Source organism: Drosophila sulfurigaster, chromosome X (assembly GCF_023558435.1).
Source record: "Drosophila sulfurigaster albostrigata strain 15112-1811.04 chromosome X, ASM2355843v2, whole genome shotgun sequence".
Taxonomy (NCBI): domain Eukaryota; kingdom Metazoa; phylum Arthropoda; class Insecta; order Diptera; family Drosophilidae; genus Drosophila; species Drosophila sulfurigaster.
In genome coordinates, this window is record NC_084885.1 from 11,053,282 (window position 1) to 11,071,240 (window position 17,959).

At 41.8% G+C, this 17,959-nt stretch overlaps 2 protein-coding genes across 2 annotated transcripts; one reads left to right on the forward strand and one right to left on the reverse strand.

Moving 5' to 3' along the window:
* The first annotated feature begins 1,336 nt into the window (after positions 1-1,336).
* Positions 1,337-5,192, forward strand: LOC133847695 (cytochrome P450 18a1). Its single transcript, XM_062282876.1, is given in 6 exon segments — positions 1,337-2,140; positions 2,142-2,352; positions 2,639-2,760; positions 2,895-3,324; positions 3,404-3,668; positions 4,147-5,192. Coding segments are annotated over 6 exon segments (1,614 nt in total). The 5' UTR covers positions 1,337-1,963; the 3' UTR covers positions 4,556-5,192.
* Positions 4,973-9,541, reverse strand: LOC133847694 (cytochrome P450 306a1). Its single transcript, XM_062282875.1, is given in 4 exon segments — positions 4,973-7,060; positions 7,062-7,396; positions 8,784-8,932; positions 9,069-9,541. Coding segments are annotated over 4 exon segments (1,635 nt in total). The 5' UTR covers positions 9,421-9,541; the 3' UTR covers positions 4,973-6,261.
* Between the last annotated feature and the right edge of the window lie 8,418 nt (positions 9,542-17,959).

Here is a 17,959-nt window from a genome sequence, read left to right on the forward strand (position 1 = left end):
ATTTGGAGCTGCTGCGCTTCTTGTGGTCATCAAGGCTGCGATGATCGAGAGGCGAATTGACCCAAAATGCAAATTTTAGGAATTGATTGTGCGAGCTTTTGGCTTTTGTGAGATATATAGTATTTGGACCGGTTCGACTTCGAGTTGCAGGCGATCAAATCCAAATCCAATAGTCAAATTCAGTTAATGAATTTTGGTAGCAAAGCATTGCAACTGCTTCCGCTTTGCCGCATTTTTAAAAAGGCATATAAAAAGGCGAAGCTGTGTTGCAAAGCTGCAACTCGCTGTTGAGTGTCGTCGGTTCAGAGTCCAACTCGCTGGCTGGGTGAGTAGGCTGGCAAATATTCGCATCAATCATTATCATTTATTCGATCAAATTGGCTTATCAGCGAGCACGCTGATAACGCGACCGCAAAAACACCTGCCGAGAGCGCATATGAAAAAGAGAGAGAGAGAGATAGAGAGAGGGAGAGAGTCGGCTTGGTTGCCGACTGCTGTCCGAGTGTGTTTGTCTCTCTTGAGCTGGGCTTGCGATCGAAAACATAAACAGAGAGCAAAACACTCAAAACAAATGCCAACGCGTTTGAGCTCAAACATGCTAGAAGTTCGCGCGCAACTTGTTTCATGTTGCGTTCGTTGCGGCGAACTGCGCTGCTTTGCGTATGGGAAACTTGTCGATTTGGCGCTGTGTCTGCTCTATGTGAATGGGGTAAGGGGGCGGTGATGGGGAAGGGAGAGGAAGCTGATACGAGCGCATCAAATTGAGACGGCAACTGATATCAGTAAGTGATGTGACGCTGGCAGAGAGGCTGCAGCGACGGCGACGCCGACGCCGACAGAGGCTGCTGCTGCTACAACAACAGTAACAGCAGCAGCGACGTCGACTGCGACTGCGACTGCGACAGCAGCTTTTGACTATCAGATTCTGGCCCAGAGACGTCCACAGAGTCTCAGAGCCAGAGCCAGTGCCAAAGCCAGAGCGCGAGCAGCGGGCAGCGTTGCAGACGGCGTCGCGCAGACAGCGACGTCGTGTTTCGTTTCGTTTGCTTCGCTCGTTCGCTTCGTTCGTTCGCTTCGCTTCGTATTGAGTTCGTTCGGTTGGCGCGTTCGTTTGTCGCTCGGTCGTCGTCGTCGCCGTCGTCGTGATCGTCGTCGCTCGGCCGTCGCTCGCTCGCGTTCGCGCTCGCGCTCGGTCGCCGTCGCCGACTGTGTGTGTGGTGGCTCTAGCTCAGCTCAGCAGCTCAGCAGCTCAGCTCAGCTGCTCAGCAGCTCAGCTCTGGCAGTGTGCGGCGCGCTTGAAGCGGCCGAGCCGCGATTGCCGTCGATCACTCGTTCGCGTTCGCGTTCGTCTGCTCAGCTGCTGCTCAGCGAAGCGACCGACGACCGACGGCCGACGGTTGTTATAAAAGTGGCAAGGACATACGCTCGAGCCATTAGTCGAAAACTATAAACGCTCGACGCGAAATCGTCTCCGGGGTCTCTCTCCGTCTTCGACTTCGACTTCGACTACGATTTCGACTCGGCAACGCAAACTATTTTTTTGTACGTTTTTTTTTTCTGTTTTGTTATTAAACGATAGATTTGCGTTACAAATGCCAATTTATAAAAAAGAAACCAAGAAAACTTTAAAACAACTAAAAACAATTTAAAACATTTTTTTTAAAACTGCAACAGACACTAAAATAAAAAGCGCAAAGAAAATTCCAAAATCAATACCAAGCAAAAAACAAAATATAATTTTTTTTTTTTTTTGGTAACGCGCAGTCGCAAGTAAAAGCAAAAGTGACAACAAATGGCTCAGAAGCAGCAACAGTGCGGCGAATAAACTACGAAAATTAAACTCGTGTCCTACACTCGTCCTGCGAGCGGAGTCACAAGCTCCACACCTCCACCACCAACAACAGCAACAACAACAACTGATTAAAGGAAAATTAAAGAAGAGCTACAAAAGAAAATACTCAAGATGCTGACCGACTCGTATCTGATCAAGTTCGTGCTGCGACAAATGCAGGTGGAACAGCAGGATGCACAGCATCTGCTGATGGTCTTCCTCAGCTTCCTCACGCTCATCAGCCTGCTGCAGTGGCTGCTACGCAATTATCGCGAGCTACGCAAGCTGCCGCCCGGTCCATGGGGCTTCCCCCGTCATCGGCTATCTGCTGTTCATGGGCAACGAGAAGCACACACGCTTCATGGAGCTGGCCAAGCGATATGGATCGCTCTTCTCGACGCGCCTTGGCAGCCAGCTGACAGTTGTGATGAGTGACTACAAAATGATTCGCGAGTGCTTTCGGCGCGAGGAGTTCACAGGACGACCGGATACGCCGTTCATGCAGACCCTCAACGGTTACGGTAAGTGCCAATGGAAATTTTATAAACGCAATGCGCTGAGGCGGCAAAACGTAAAGAGAAACAGAAAAAAGAAAAAAGAAAAAAGAAAAAATAAAAAAAGAATTTATATTAAGTGAGATTATTGCTTCAAAAATAAAACAATGCGCAATCAGCAATTGAATTTTAAAAATATTTTAACAATAACAATAAACACATAAAGTGGGCCAGAGCCTACCTCAATTAAAAGCGTGCTTCAGTCCACTAATCGTCATCGTTATCCGTTATCGTTATCGTTACCGTATTGCAGGCATCATCAATAGCACCGGCAAACTGTGGAAGGATCAGCGACGCTTTCTGCACGACAAACTGAGGCAGTTCGGCATGACCTACATGGGCAATGGCAAGCAGCAAATGCAGAAGCGCATTATGGTGAGTTCCCCCTTTTTTCATTTCGCATTTTATTCCATTAAATCCCCCCACCCAGCAGCAGCAACAACTTTGACAACTTGTGTACTCATTGCCGCACTTTCGCCGCACTTCTTTTCTTTTGATTTCTTATGCAGACTGAGGTGCATGAGTTCATTGGCCATTTGCATGCCAGCGATGGACAACCGATTGATCTGTCGCCGGTCATCTCGCTGGCCGTCAGCAATGTGATCTGCAGCCTGATGATGTCCACACGCTTCAGCCTCGACGATCCCAAGTTCCGTCGCTTCAATTTCCTCATCGAGGAGGGCATGCGACTCTTTGGCGAAATTCACACCGTCGATTATATCCCGACGTTGCAGTGCTTCCCCAGCATCTCGACGGCGAAGAACAAGATCGCCGAGAATCGCGCTGAAATGCAGAAGTTCTATCGCGATGTGATCGATGATCACAAGCGCACTTTTGATCCCAGCAATGTGCGCGATCTGGTCGATTACTATCTGTGTGAGATCGAGAAGGCTAAGGCCGAAGGCACCGATGCCGAACTCTTCGATGGCAAGGATCATGGTGAGTTGTGCATATAAAATTGCTTAGACTGATCGATAACTAACCGATAACTTGTATTCTCTTGCTCTATCATCAACAGAGGAACAACTGGTGCAGGTGATCATCGATCTGTTCTCCGCAGGCATGGAAACGATCAAGACTACACTGCAGTGGATCAATGTGTTTATGCTGCGCAATCCCAAGGAGATGCGTCGCGTACAGGACGAGCTCGATCAGGTGGTGGGACGTCATCGTCTGCCAACGATCGAGGATCTGCAGTATCTGCCAATCACCGAGTCCACCATACTCGAGTCAATGCGCCGCTCCAGCATTGTGCCATTGGCCACCACGCACTCGCCCACAAGGTAAGTGATCGATCGATCGATCGTCATCAGCGTATGATCGATGTGTACATGTGTGTGTGTGTGTGTCTGTGTTATCGGTTGTTTGGTTATCAGCTGCTGGCCAAGCCCACAGCTACTGCTGCTTAAGCGAGCTGAGTGCGCAAATTGAATGACGACAGCGACGAGGTCCACGCAACGATCGTTCATTCACTCCGCATGGGAAAATGGGAAACTGCGATCGCACTGATCGATCAATGATCGTTTCCTTTGCATTTGCGTTGCGTTGCGTTGCGTTGCGGTGCGTTGCGTCGCAGCTTGGCCCACTTTCCGTTGTTCTCTGCACTTGATTAGCGCTGATTAGCGACTCGCCTGATGATAACACAGAACAGCACACAGCGCACAGCACACGCCATAAGGCATGCATCAACACTTGCACTTACTAATCATCGCTCTTTTCCCTCTCTCTCTCTCTCTCTCTCTCTCTTCTTCGCTCCCGCAGAGATGTCGAACTCAATGGCTATACCATACCGGCCGGCTCGCACGTCATTCCGCTGATCAACAGCGTGCACATGGATCCCAACCTGTGGGATAAGCCCGAAGAGTTTCGTCCCGCCCGCTTCATTGACACCGAGGGCAAGGTGCGCAAACCCGAATACTTTATACCCTTTGGTGTCGGCAGACGCATGTGCCTCGGCGATGTGCTGGCTCGCATGGAGCTCTTCCTGTTCTTCAGCTCGTTCATGCACTGCTTCGACATTGCCCTGCCCGAGGGTCAGCCGCTGCCCAGTCTGAAGGGCAATGTGGGTGCCACAATCACGCCGGAGTCCTTCAGGGTTTGTCTCAAGCGTCGCCCGCTTGCGCCGACTGCATCGGAGCCGCATCAGGTGCGCAATGTGGGCGCCAACTGAATCTCTCTTTCTGTCTCTGTGCAGCCAGAGATTCAGCCAGAGCACGGTTCTGTTCCTAGACAATACACACAACAAACAAACAAACACACACACACAACAAACACAACACAAAAGTGAGAATGCGTTTTTTTTCATTAGTCTTAAAATACATAATCTTAAGCTTTAGTTTCTAAGCTTAGGTTTAAGCAGCAGTGACAAAAAGATACAATTGTATCTGAGCGTGCAGTACGAATTCTATTCTTTCAACCCCAAGAAGCTGTGTTCAGTTAATTATTAATTTAGCCGCTAAGCTAGCCATTTAATTAGCCAAGTTAGCAATTGATTTGTCCTCGTCTCTATCTCTATCCCTTTTTTTTGTCCATCTTTCGACATTAAGTATGTGTTACTTTATGTTTACGTTTATGTTTATGTTTAACGTTTTAACGTTTAGTTCTAGTTCAATTAGTTAGTTGTTTTTTTTTCTGTGTTTAATTTCGTTTTGTAGCATTTATTCCTAGTTCTAAGGCAAACAAACAACAAAACAAACTGTGGTTTAGTTTTATGTGCACAAAAATAGAGAGCAACAATTTAAGACAAATCATCGCAATTATTTGCATCAAACAAACAAACAAAAATAAACAAATAAACAAACAAACAATAAAGCAACAACTCTTTTCATGGAAATTATTCAACCATATTGCATTACATATTAATTAGTTTTTTAGTTTTCCTTTGTTTTCACCACGCGATTTCAATTACAATAATCAACATGCAAATTCTAAATTCATTATTTGCATTGCGTATTTATTGATAATTACATATATGTGTTTGTGTGTGTAATATACATTCTTAACACTATTAGATGTGTGAAAAAAAAACACAAAAAAAACGGCTATTATTTATTATTTATTAGCTCCATTCTCCGATTACTCAATTGTTATTCAATTTAACCAAATAATTCGCATTGACAAAAAAAAAAAACTATTCTAAATAATTCATACAAAAAAACGTGAAAGTAAGTGACAAAAAACTGAAATCAAACTGAAGCAAATTGCTGCTCATTTGCTTCTCTAACTTCGGCCACATAATTCTTCAATTTCATATCAAGTTTTATTTAAGTTTCAGAGTTAGATCTATCTCACAATTTACCTTCAACTCCTTGTTCTCTCTTCTTGCATCTTTATCCTTACATTATTTTCTAGTGCCCTTATTTCTGCTTCCTTACTGTTTAACCTTTTCCTTCGAAATTGAAATATTATTTTTCTTCTTTTAATTTTCTTTTTTTTTCGATTATTTTTACAGTATTTGTCGTATTCTCCTGACTCACTTTTAAAATTGGTTCCTTTCCACTTTTGTTTATATGACATCGCTTTCTGCAGAAGATTTTTCTGTTTCGTTTTTTTCCTGTTAGTATTCTCCCAATCGCTTAATTTGTTCTTTGACTTCTTCTAACTCAACTACATCTTGCATTCTTTCGATCGCTTTCCTTTCTTTTCGACATATTTCAAGTTAAATTCTTTGCTCCCAATTATTCTTTATCGTCTTCTACTTAAAATTTCGTTGTCCTTATCCCAATTTTTCCTCTTTAGCATCAAATTCCTCTGATCTTCGATCGATTCCCTCTTGCTTTATATTATATTTTTCTGTATCAAATTCTTTCTGGCATTTATTCTCTTATATATGTTTCACTTTATTCTCATCGATGTCGTCTCTTTCTAGACGCCTCCTTACTCATCCTTCACCTTCGCTGCCTCCTCTAACACTTGCCTCTCATCCTTCTCCTTCTCATCCTGCTCCTCCATCTCCACCTTCTCTTTCCCCTCCCGTGACTTCAGCTTGGTGAAGCGGAGTTTGTAGTGAGCCGGAGTCAAAGTGATGCCGCACTCGCCATCCAAATCAATCGCTGGCTGCTCGCTGGGCAACTGGATGTGGAAGCGACGCAGAATGCGACCAGCGAACAGAGTGAGCATCATGCGAGCCAACTCATCACCGGGACACATGCGTTTGCCCGTCTGGAAGGGAATGAACTGAGCTGGCGCCGCATAATCGCCATCGGCATTGAGGAAGCGCTCCGGGCGAAACTGTTCAGGCTGGGGCCAGACATCGGGATTCATGTGGATGGCCCACTGCAGGATGAGGACCATGCTGCCGCTTCGCAGGCAATAGTCACCGATGGTCACGTCCCGCTCGACGCCATGCGGAATGCCCAGCGGGACAACCGAACGGATGCGTTGCACCTCCGAGAGACAGGCACGAAGATAGACGCTCGTCTCGAGCTCCGCAAGCGTCGGCGTCTCGCTCAGCTGCTGGAGCTCCGCCTGGAGACGCTGCTGGCAACGCGGCTCGCGTGCCAAGTAGAGCAGGAACCAACGGAGCGTGGCCAGTGCGGTGTCAACGCCGGCGCCAAACAGATCGGCGAGCAGATGACGCAACTGATCGTCGCAGTAGAGCTCCGAGTACGGCTGACGTTCGTTGAGAAAATGCTCGAGGATGCTGTGAGGTTCCTTGGGTGGCAATTGTTTTTTGCTGTCGCTGCTGCAGATCGACTTCCAGCTGCTTTTCGCAGCGATGTATGATGCGATCATAGATCGCGTGTGTCTTCGCCTTCCCATCGAGCAGAAAACGTATGCTGCGCTTGTTCGCCGCCAGGTGGCGCAGCCAAGGCAGGAAATTCACCACGGCCGAGACGCCGATCAACTTGACGCCCTCCTCCTGCAGCTGCTGCAGATAGAGCCAGTTGGGATCGTTGCGGCGATAGGTTTCGCCAAAGACCAAATCATTGATCACATTGCCCAGCGAATGCTGCAGCGATGGCAGCGGATCCAACACTCCACCCGCTTCCTGGGCTTCTGTTTCGTATGACTGTCGAGAAGAGTAAATTTTCAGAGAAAAAAGAATATGAAAACATCGAGAGAGAGAGAGAGAGAGAGAGAGAGAGAAAGTGGAGACGCTGCAAGCGAGTGTGCTCAACAGTGATGCACTTGCCAAATAAGTAAATACAATTTGCGCGAGACTAGCTAGCGATGATTAGAAAGGAAAATAACAATAAGAAAAGTACAAACTTGTAGTGACAATATTTAGTAATATGTGTTATATTTAGCAACAAGTAAGAAGTCTGCAGTCGAGTTTGCCCGATTATGAGATACCCTCACTTTACATAAAAAAAAAATGATTGTGATTGCGATGTTTAGGTAAAAATCTATAGTATCTATATATCGAAAATACTAAAATATACCAAAAGCTATATCTTCCACTCGTTTTAAGTAATAGCAAAACAAACTAAATTAATAAATTACTACTAGTAAATTATACTAAAGCTATGTTTGATATATCAAATTGCTAACAAAGCTGAATTTTTTCTTGAATATCTTTTAAGCTTCTTTATATTTGATCTCAACACGATTTTCAGATATCATAAAAGTTGTATTTATTATTGTGTCTACCAAAAATTGGAACTCTGACTTTTAAATAATGGTTGCACTTATGTATAGCAAAAATCCTCAAAAATCAAATCAAATCTATAAAAGGTCAACTAAGTGCGCTCACCTTGACTAGACTTGAACGAATTATGTAATTATTGCTATAATCTTTTATATATAAAAAATAGTTGTTTTTAAATTTCCTTAAAATTTGCATATTTTTTTGCAATAACTTACTATATGTATATAACTCCTTCAACAAAGTGTCTCAGAGATATAATTGTTTAAGCAAATGTAAAGATAGACAAGTATCCTGTCGAACTTTTGTGCACGAGCACACAATTATAATACTCTTCTACGCTTTGGCAGACGAGTATGAGAAAATTGCAAAGCAAAGCAGCCAAAGCAACAACAACAACAACAACAGCAGCAGCAGCGAAAAAAAAATTAGCAAATTTTAAATTTATGCGTCGTCGCTGTCGACGTTGTTGATGTCGACGTCGATGTCGATGTCGATGTTGTTGCCGTTGTCGTCGCAGCAGCAGCAACAGAAAACACACACAGCAGCGGACGTCGAGTGATGACCACAACGGAAAGTGAATGTCCACCAACGACGACGACGGCAGCAAAAGCAACTCAGACTGAGACTGAGACTGAGACGATGACGCGTAGGACCTTCACTTTCATGATTCTTGGAATTTCTCGCGCTGGCCAGTTAGCCAATTAGTCAGAGAGTCCAGAGACTCTCCACGCTTGCTGTCGCTGTCGCTGTCTCTGTTCTGTGTTCTCTGTTCTCCATTCTCCACACTCTGCACACTCTCCACACTCACCTGGACGCACTCGTTGACGCCACGAGCAATGCGCTGCTCCAGCTGAGCACGCGTCTCGCACTGTTTGCGCGTCATGCCCAGCGCCTTGAGCCACTCGATGAGCTGTCGTCTCTGATACTTCCAGATGGCGCCTGCGGCTCCAACAATGCCTGCCAACAACATAAAAGAATACTTATGAGAAAGAACAACAACAACAACAACAACAACAACAACTACGCAATGGAGTTGCTTGCTTAAGTCATTCGTTCGTCATTCCCTGTTCTCCGTTCTCTGTTCCCTGCTTACCGTAGCCTTTCATGATCCCATGCGTCACATAGAGCGGGGCACGTGCCGTCAGCTGCTCGTAACGCAGAAACTCACGCACCATCGCCGCATCCGAGAGCACCACGGTGCGAACGCTGCCCATGCTCAGCTGATAGATGCCGCCAAAGCGTTTGGCCAGCGCCTGCAGCGATTTGTGTGGTGCCTTCCGGTCGAGAAATGGCAAATAGCCGAGCAGCGGCAATCCCCAAGGTCCTGGCGGTGTGCGGCCAAACAAACGCTCGTTGCGTCGATGGCAGATCAGCGAAGTGATTATCACAATCACGGCCAGCAGCAGTCCGAGCACTGCGAGTTCCATCGATGCTGAATCTGTCATTGTAGTTTTTGAAGTCTCAGGTAAGTCAGTTCCTTTATTGTTCAGTTGAGTTCAGTTTTTTGTGGTAATTTTTTGGTGCCACGTCCGTTCCGCAACGAGGCTCTTCAATTACTGTTCATTTTGTGTAGAATTTGAAACGCGTCTGGCTGGCAACGACAAACGAAACCCCACAGCGCAAGGGACAACAAGCGAGGGCCAGCTACAGCTACAGATACAGATACAGATACAAAAGTATCTACACGTGTACGAATGCGAGTACTCGCAGTGTTATGCCAGAGGTTTCTCTGCCTCTTCCTTGGCTCAAATTTGAAATTGAAACTATATATATGTACATACATTTCCACACTCACACACACACACACACACTCAGTCTTTAATTCGTGGCTCAATCCAAAAATGATTTGATTCTGATTCCGTTGCATATCATTTGCATTTCAGCTGAATCTCTTGATCGATTCCTGTTGCCTTTGCTTTTGCTTTCTATTCACGCATATCTTAAATTCTTTTGCTTTCATTATCATCTCATTTCTTAACAAATTCTTGTCAGCCAAAAAACCACAAATTTCTGCACACCAAAAAAGCGCGCCACAAAAGATCAACTTACAGTGGGGAAATTCAGCTTTTTCTTATTAACATTTTATTTGTTTTATTTTCATCAATTATTCCAAATATATCACTTTTATATAAGATTCCAATTTGAATGCACATTATTTATATTATATGCAATTATTGCTAATGACATTCTGCATTATTACTTTGATATGGAAATATAATAAATAAAAAGATATACAAATGTCTGACTTTAATATTCGATTTCAACTTGAATATAAATTATTGTATGAAATGAATACTAATATTTTCTGCATCTAAAAATTATAAACAAAAATAAATATAAAAAACTGTGACTTTAATATTAGTTGACAACATAAATGTACATTTAATCAATTATTTAATTGAATTATTTAATTTTTATACAAACTAATGGCTGAAGCATAATATATGAATATATTTTTAACAAATAAATCCAACTTGTACTTTAAATACATTTATTTGCTTTTATATATTTATTAATATTTTGAATTTGTTACAAACATTTACTGTCGAATACAAATTTTCAAATTGATATTTATTGATTTTACCCATCAATGTTATTCGAAGTTCCGAAATACCAAGAAGAACTTCAAATACTTCTTCAAAATGCAAACACTATGTTGGATTTCCCCGCTTAATATATTTAAAATACTGAAGACCTTCGAAATGTTATCAGTTCGTGGAAAATATGGAGTTTCATAGTCAATGCAAATAGAGGGTAAATTCAATTTATTGTTATAAATGCGAAACACTCTAAAGCAATGAAAACTTCTTGTTGGGTTTTCCCTACGACCAATCTGAATGTCAAGTAAACCTTGAATATAATTCCAAACTCAGTAGACTTTTGATAACATCTTATCAGAGAATTTAGTAGCTTATCTTAATACTAATAAAAAATAACATAAACATAAATAATAAGAAAAAGAAAACCCAAAAAAATTCTGTTTACAATGAAGCTGGTCAATCAACGCAAGCGAGCGATCCAGAAGCTGGAGAAGAAGTTGCAAACGCTGCTGCGGAGCTTCCAGGAGGATTGTCAGACGAGCTTCGAGCATGCAGCTCGACTGCTGCTCCAACTGGGCATCGCAGATCTGCAGATGCACATCGATTGGCTGGAGTCTTACAATGCGAACGCGCCGCTGCTCAAGTGGAATGCGAGGAGCAACCACATCGAGCAGCACTATCGCAGCGATGGCCGAGTGCTGAGGACCACGATCGGGGAGTACACCAAGCTGACCCTCTACATGCAGGAAGAGAGCCTCGAGTTGCCACGCAAGAAGGCGCACTATCTGTTCGAGATGCTGCACTGCGCCCGCAGTCTGGATCAGCTGACGCTGGGCGGCGTTTGGCAGCCACTCGAACCGCATGTGCGGAGTCTCCTCGTGCTGGGCGAAATGATCGAGAAGTTCCACTACTTGGTGTATCAACTGTTGCCGCTCTATCGGGATCACATTCGTCTGCAATGCGATTGATCTCGCTCGCTCGATCGCTCTCTCATTAATTGTTGTAGTATTTTCTTTACCGTTCCATATTCAATAAATTTGTGTGTGGTTTTTGCAGTCCGATCGAGTCGCGGGACTCTGACTCTGACTCTGACGCTGACTCCAACAATGGAGCTCAAACAAGTTCAGGGCCATTGGCATGCGTTCAAATAGAATCCAGCCATTGACTTTTGCCTCAAGCTGGGCGTCGTCGTCGTCGTCGTCTTCTTCTTCTTCGTCGTCTATAAAGGACCAGCTGCAGAAGCCGACATCGAAGCAACAGTCTCTGTCTCTCAACATTATATATTTTTATGACCCTAGTCGGTCGCTCTGTCAATGAACTGCAACATCCAGCACACTAGAGATCATCTCTCTCTCTCTCTGTCTGTTCTCTTCCGCTACGCTGCGATCGAGTTTACCGAGTACTATATCAGAGCTAAATACCTATCGCTGCACTTTAGTTGCGACCTTCGCCTATACTGAACAATATTGCAAGCAAATGCCTTCCAGATGGCACTTTCTTTCTTTCTTTCTGTATTACAATTTTATTGAAATTATTAAATTTAAACATATTGATTATACACCCATCTACTTATTGGTTGTCAACTATGATTTTAAATCTTATTGAAATAATAACAAATGTAAGTATTCATTAAGGTGAATATGATTTCCATATTGATAAATAAAATATGCTTTAACTCTTCTTGCATTATTGTGTTTACTTTTATTTCCTTCTAATTTAAAGATTAATCTTAAAATTCATAAAGTTGAAAATATACAAAATTGAATGAAAAGCGTTTATTTTTTAAATGTAATTAAATAATAATCAGGTATTTTAATGTAACTATTTAATTTTGGTTGTTCAAATATTGATACAAAAAACTACTGAATACATTTGAACTCTACATAAAATATACATTTATTCTTAAGATTCATAAAGTTTTTGTATTATCAATTTCATTAATATGTATTTATCAAAGCTACATAATAGAAATTCATGTTAGACAAGAGTACCACAATAGTTATTTAATTTTATGCATTTGTTTGGAATATATGTATGTAGTTTGCTAATTGTTTTTAGAGCACCTTAAGCATCTTCCTCAACATTTCACAATGATTGCAAACTATTTCTCACACTATGCACAAATTATTCTAGAGAATCTCCTCGTCGAGATCACTCTGGGACACTGTTCTTTCTACGTATTCTTAGCTAATCGCTGTGCGCACTGGTTTAAATGGGAAAAACCCTTCGGTCGGCGAACTTTTTTATTGTTGCCAACGCCAATGATCAAGGGCTTCAAGCGCTGAGTTCCGCTGCCAAGGGCAGTGACAGTGGCAGTGGCAGTGGCAGGAGTAGCAGACCAAGGACCAGGCAGGGCAAAAGGTGTTGCTCAGGCTCAATGAACTGGCTGCTGACTGCTGACTGCAGTGCAGTCGACTGAAAGCATAAAAAAAAGGGTCTACGATCCGCAGCGTCTGCTTGAAATTGTTCTTGAAGCCAACATGCAACAGGTTCAACTTCGATGACAGCGAAAATGAAAGAGAGAACGCGATCGAGATCAAGATCGGGATCATTGGCCGGACAGCATCGGCAGCATCCTATGGAAAGGACATGAACCTGAAAGCCACTTGGCTTGGAAGAAGAAGAAGACTTCTTCTGGATGCTGGATTATTTTTAAACTGTTTTCTTTTTTACATTTAGTTAAGCTTCTGTTGGTGTTGTTGTTGTTGTTGTTGTTGTTTTATTGTGCGCTCAATTGAGCGTTCTCTGGCAGGTATTTAAGGCTGTCTGGTCTGGTCTGGTCAATAAACTTTTGGAACTTTGAAACCAAAGTAAACGCACTCGCACACACACACACACACACACACGTACACACACACGCGCTCATGCTGATACAATGCTCTAATGTCAAATCAGCGCATTGCGCATAAAAATTTTCGGTGCGGCTGTCGATCGATTGAATTGGTTGGTCGATCGCCTCGATCAAAATGGGGGCAGCTTCGGCGGCAGCTTGAGCTTAGTGCGGCTCACGTGGCGTATGCGCGTTCTTCTTATCATTTCAACATTCTTTATAAGAGTGTGTACACACACACACACACACACACAGCACTTATGTGTGCACACAAATTTCGTAAAATCAATTTTTATACAATATTACAACAACAGCAGCAACAATTCTTTGTCGTCAATCTAGCAGCGCTGTAATTTCTGATATGGGATGGCATGCATAACCGGACCATTCCCCATCCCCCTCCCCCCTTCCCCTGTCAGCCTGCCCCTCCCACTCGCACTCGCACTTCCACTCCCACTGGCTATGCTTTCCCATCGGCAGCAATCAATGTCTGTATTTGCTTTGTACATAAATAATTTCGAAAGCACGAGCCCCGGGAAATATGTCAAGGTAGTTTGCATGCTTTATTTCTTAACCCAATTTCAATTTTCACACTGCGCTTCACAGTCGCTCTTCCTCTTTCTCTTGCCTTTGCTCTTGCTCTTACTATTGCTGTTGCTGTCGCTGTTGCTGTCGCTCTTGATATACTCGTACTTATTTATTTTTGTTTTTATGCGATTGCCGCTTTCGATGTCGTCAGTCTATGTGGACACAACGTTGGCCTCATAGCATCATAGGAAAGAAGTCACTTACTATTTATTTTTGCATTTTATTCAATTGTTTCTCATTTATATTAACAATTTATTGATATGCCTTTAACTAGCTCAAATTTAATGTTAAGAACTCTAAGAAACATAAAAATATAATACTTTGTGCAATGTCTTTTAAAATAATTCAAAAACTAACTAAACTAATATTGACAGTGAGACATTTGCTTCAAAGAAGTTTGTATTTTAAATTGCATGTTCATATACCACATTTTATATTATCATTTCATTCGCTTATAAATTGTGTATATTTTAAGAAAAATATCACTTTCAAGTATATTCTTGGATATATTTCAGCATTTTAAATACATACATTTGGTATATTATAGAAAAATATCACTTTCAAGAATAGCCTTCAATGTATTTTTAGTATTTTTTAATATATTAATTTGATATTTAAATATATTTTTATAAAAAATATATCGCGGGTATCTCACAGTCGACTACACTCACCTTTCTTTCTTACTTTCTAACTTCTTGTGCATTTAAAGCGCATATTTGTTTATTTATTAGTTCATTCTATATTTTAAATTTTTAATATATTATCTATGCTAAATAAATGCTTATTTTATATTTTCTTTTTCTTTTTCGTTTTATGTATTTTCTGTGATTAATACTTGGCACACGACTTTGTTTGCTTTGTGGCACATTTTTGTGCCCGTTGGCCATAAGTAATTGAAGCACTTGCCACTTGCCAATAATATGCAGTGTCAGATGGCTTCTTTCTCTTTGTTTTGTTTTGTTTTGAAGTTTTGCTTTAATGGGACGCATCTCAGATTTGGCTGCATTCGTATTGCATTGGCGCAAAGTCCAAGGTTGTGCAGGTCAGAAACAAAACTCATAGTCGCACTCGCATTCACACTCGTATTCGTCTACGTACTCGAGTACTCATAACTGCTACTCATATTCCCGAGAATACCGACTGACCTTTCTCTGGCAGTTGAGCCAAGTCAGCAGATTCTGATACTGATTCTCGAGGGCATTATAAAAGCGGTCAGAAGGGGTTATTCACTTTGCTAATCAGTGTCATGCTCGCACTCGTATTTAGACTACTCGCTTTATTTCCTATTGATTATCGCCGCCGAATCAAGAGACGAGAAACCAAATGTCTAGCCCCTATGCATAATCATATTACATGATTTATTTGCAATTGTGTTAGATAAAAAGAAGTTTAGTTTTAGAATTTCATTATTAATTTATTCATTTTGATTTTTTAAAATAAATTTCTTGTTTCAACTATTTTTGTAAACTTTTGAATTAATTTAATTTGAAGTTAATTTCCTAGTCTGCTCGACTGTGAGATACCAGTTAAACAGATAGGTATTTTTCTTAAAATATACCCACATAATTTACTAAAAAGCAATTCAAAAATATGCCAAAGGTTGTATTTAGTATATAAATATACTGTTATGTTCAAAATACAAAATATACCTGATTGGTTACAGCGTCGTGTTTTTTGCCAAATCAGTATACCAACAAATACTGAAATATATTATCAGAGTAAACAAGTAAGAAAATTACAGCCGAGTGTACTCGACTGTAAGTTACCCGCTACCCATTGTTTAAAAAAGCCAAAATATTGCGGTATTGTTTTTAAAATATACCAAAAATACTAAAAAAATACCAAATGGTATGTTTGGTATATCGATATAGTACACCATTTAAAATATACCATAGACGGCACAATGTACCAGATTGTCGGCCAAAGCAACTAAGAGCCCTAGTAAGTAGGCGTTTTTGCCCATACAAAAGTATTATATTTCTTTAATAACTTCCACAATTTGTATCTGATCGCAACCAAATTTTTAGGAATCATAACTACTATGGTAGTAATTGTATATACCAAAAAAGCTCTAGCTTTAAAATTACGCTTGTTATTCGATTTTTTTGATTTGCGGGGGCGGAAATGGGCGTGGCAAAAATTTGAAACAAACTTGATCTGCGTGAAAATATAACAAATGCTGTCGAAAAAAAATTATAGCTCTATCTCTTATAGTCTCTGCGATCATACGGACAGACGGACATGGCTAGATCGTCTTGGCTGTTGACGCTGATCAAGAATATATATACTTTTTAGGGTCGGAGATGCCTCGTTCTACCTGTTACATACATTTCCTGCCGGCACAAAGTTATAATACCCGGTAGCGGGTATAAAAATATACAAGATTACCAATAGCGTCCTCAAATGAGAAAAATTTGATTGTTTCTTAATTATTCAACTGCTTAAAAACTTGGATCGAACAATACTTGTAAATTAGAAATATATAAGCAAAAAGACTGAATAGCTATCAATCGCTTCTTTGTTTCGTTTCTTATTTTTTGCGCGGGTAAAATAATTGTGATTAGCGTACAAAATCAAATATAAAATTTAACAGACACCTTGACATCTTTCATAGTCAAGCCGAGCGTTCATTTAACTCATCCAACGAAAAGCAGTCGCAAACGCCAGAACGTGCCAGCAACTACTAAGCTACAACAACAGAAAAACAGAAACAGAAACAGATACAGAAACAACATCAGGTATCCATTAGATACTTTTTAAGTTGATTAAGAACAAGCAGCGGCAATAAAAATACAAATAAATTAAAAGACATTTACATTCGGTCACATTTTTAAGTTCGATTTTCATTCTTGATTCTCACAATTCACAATTCTTGATTTCGATTTCGATTTCTACCTCGATTATGAGAGGAGGGAGAAGCGTGGTTACTTATGAGCCACAAAAATTAGCAACAATTCCAATAGCCAGGCAAAAGTTCTGATCGCCCCGAGCATTTAACTCTCGGGCTAGCCCGGACCATGAGTCTCACTCTGAAGCGGAGTCAGTATCTGCATCTATTGCCAAGTCTAAGCCAAGTTGTAGTTGTTTGTGTTTGTGTTTGTGTTGTGTTGCTATTGCTGTTGCAGTTCAATGGCTTTTGCACCATTTTAAGATCAATGCACCCCGTTGACGTTGACTGCAAGCCACACTGTTGGCCACTCTAACAATTAAGCATTCGCCATTCGCAGTCGCCGTCGCCATCGCCATCGACAGGGACAAGGCGGGGGTGCGGTCAAGCCACTGGCCACTGGCCACCGGCCACCGGCCGGCCCGGCCTAGACTGGCACTGAGTCCGGTCCAAGCCGGGCCCGGCCAGATCACAGCAACACCAACAGCAACAGCAGCAGCAACAGCAGCAGCAACCGCAGCAGCTATCGAATTCGGAGTTCGGTGCATGCAAAAAACCTTGCGCATGAACGAATCCATGGACATGGACACACACTCACTCCCTCTCCTCCGATACGTTTCGTTTCGTATCGTTTCGTTCGCTTCACCCCCTCGCTGTGTCACCCCCTTTTGTCGGCCTCAACTCAACTTGGCCAGTTAGCCAGCAATCACAATCGCAATCACAAACGCAGTTGCAGTTGCAGTTGCACTCGCTGCCGCCTTCTCCAAACTCAACTCAACTCAACTCGACTCGTAATCAAAATATACAAAAAAAAACTAACAAAAAAAAAAACAAGTAAGAAAGTTACAGTCGAGTGTGCTCGACTGTGAGATACCCGCTACCCATTTTTAATAAGGGCAAAAAATTGCGGTATTATTTTCAAAATATACCGAAAATACTAATAAAAAATACTAAAAATATACCAATATACCAAATGGCACAATGTACCAGATTGTCGGCCAAAGCAGCTAAGAGCCCTAGTAAGTAGGCGTTTTTGCCCATACAAAAGTATTTCTTTAATAACTTCCACAATTTTTATCTGATCTCAACCAAATTTTCGGGAATCATAACTACTATAGTAATTATAGTATATACCAAAA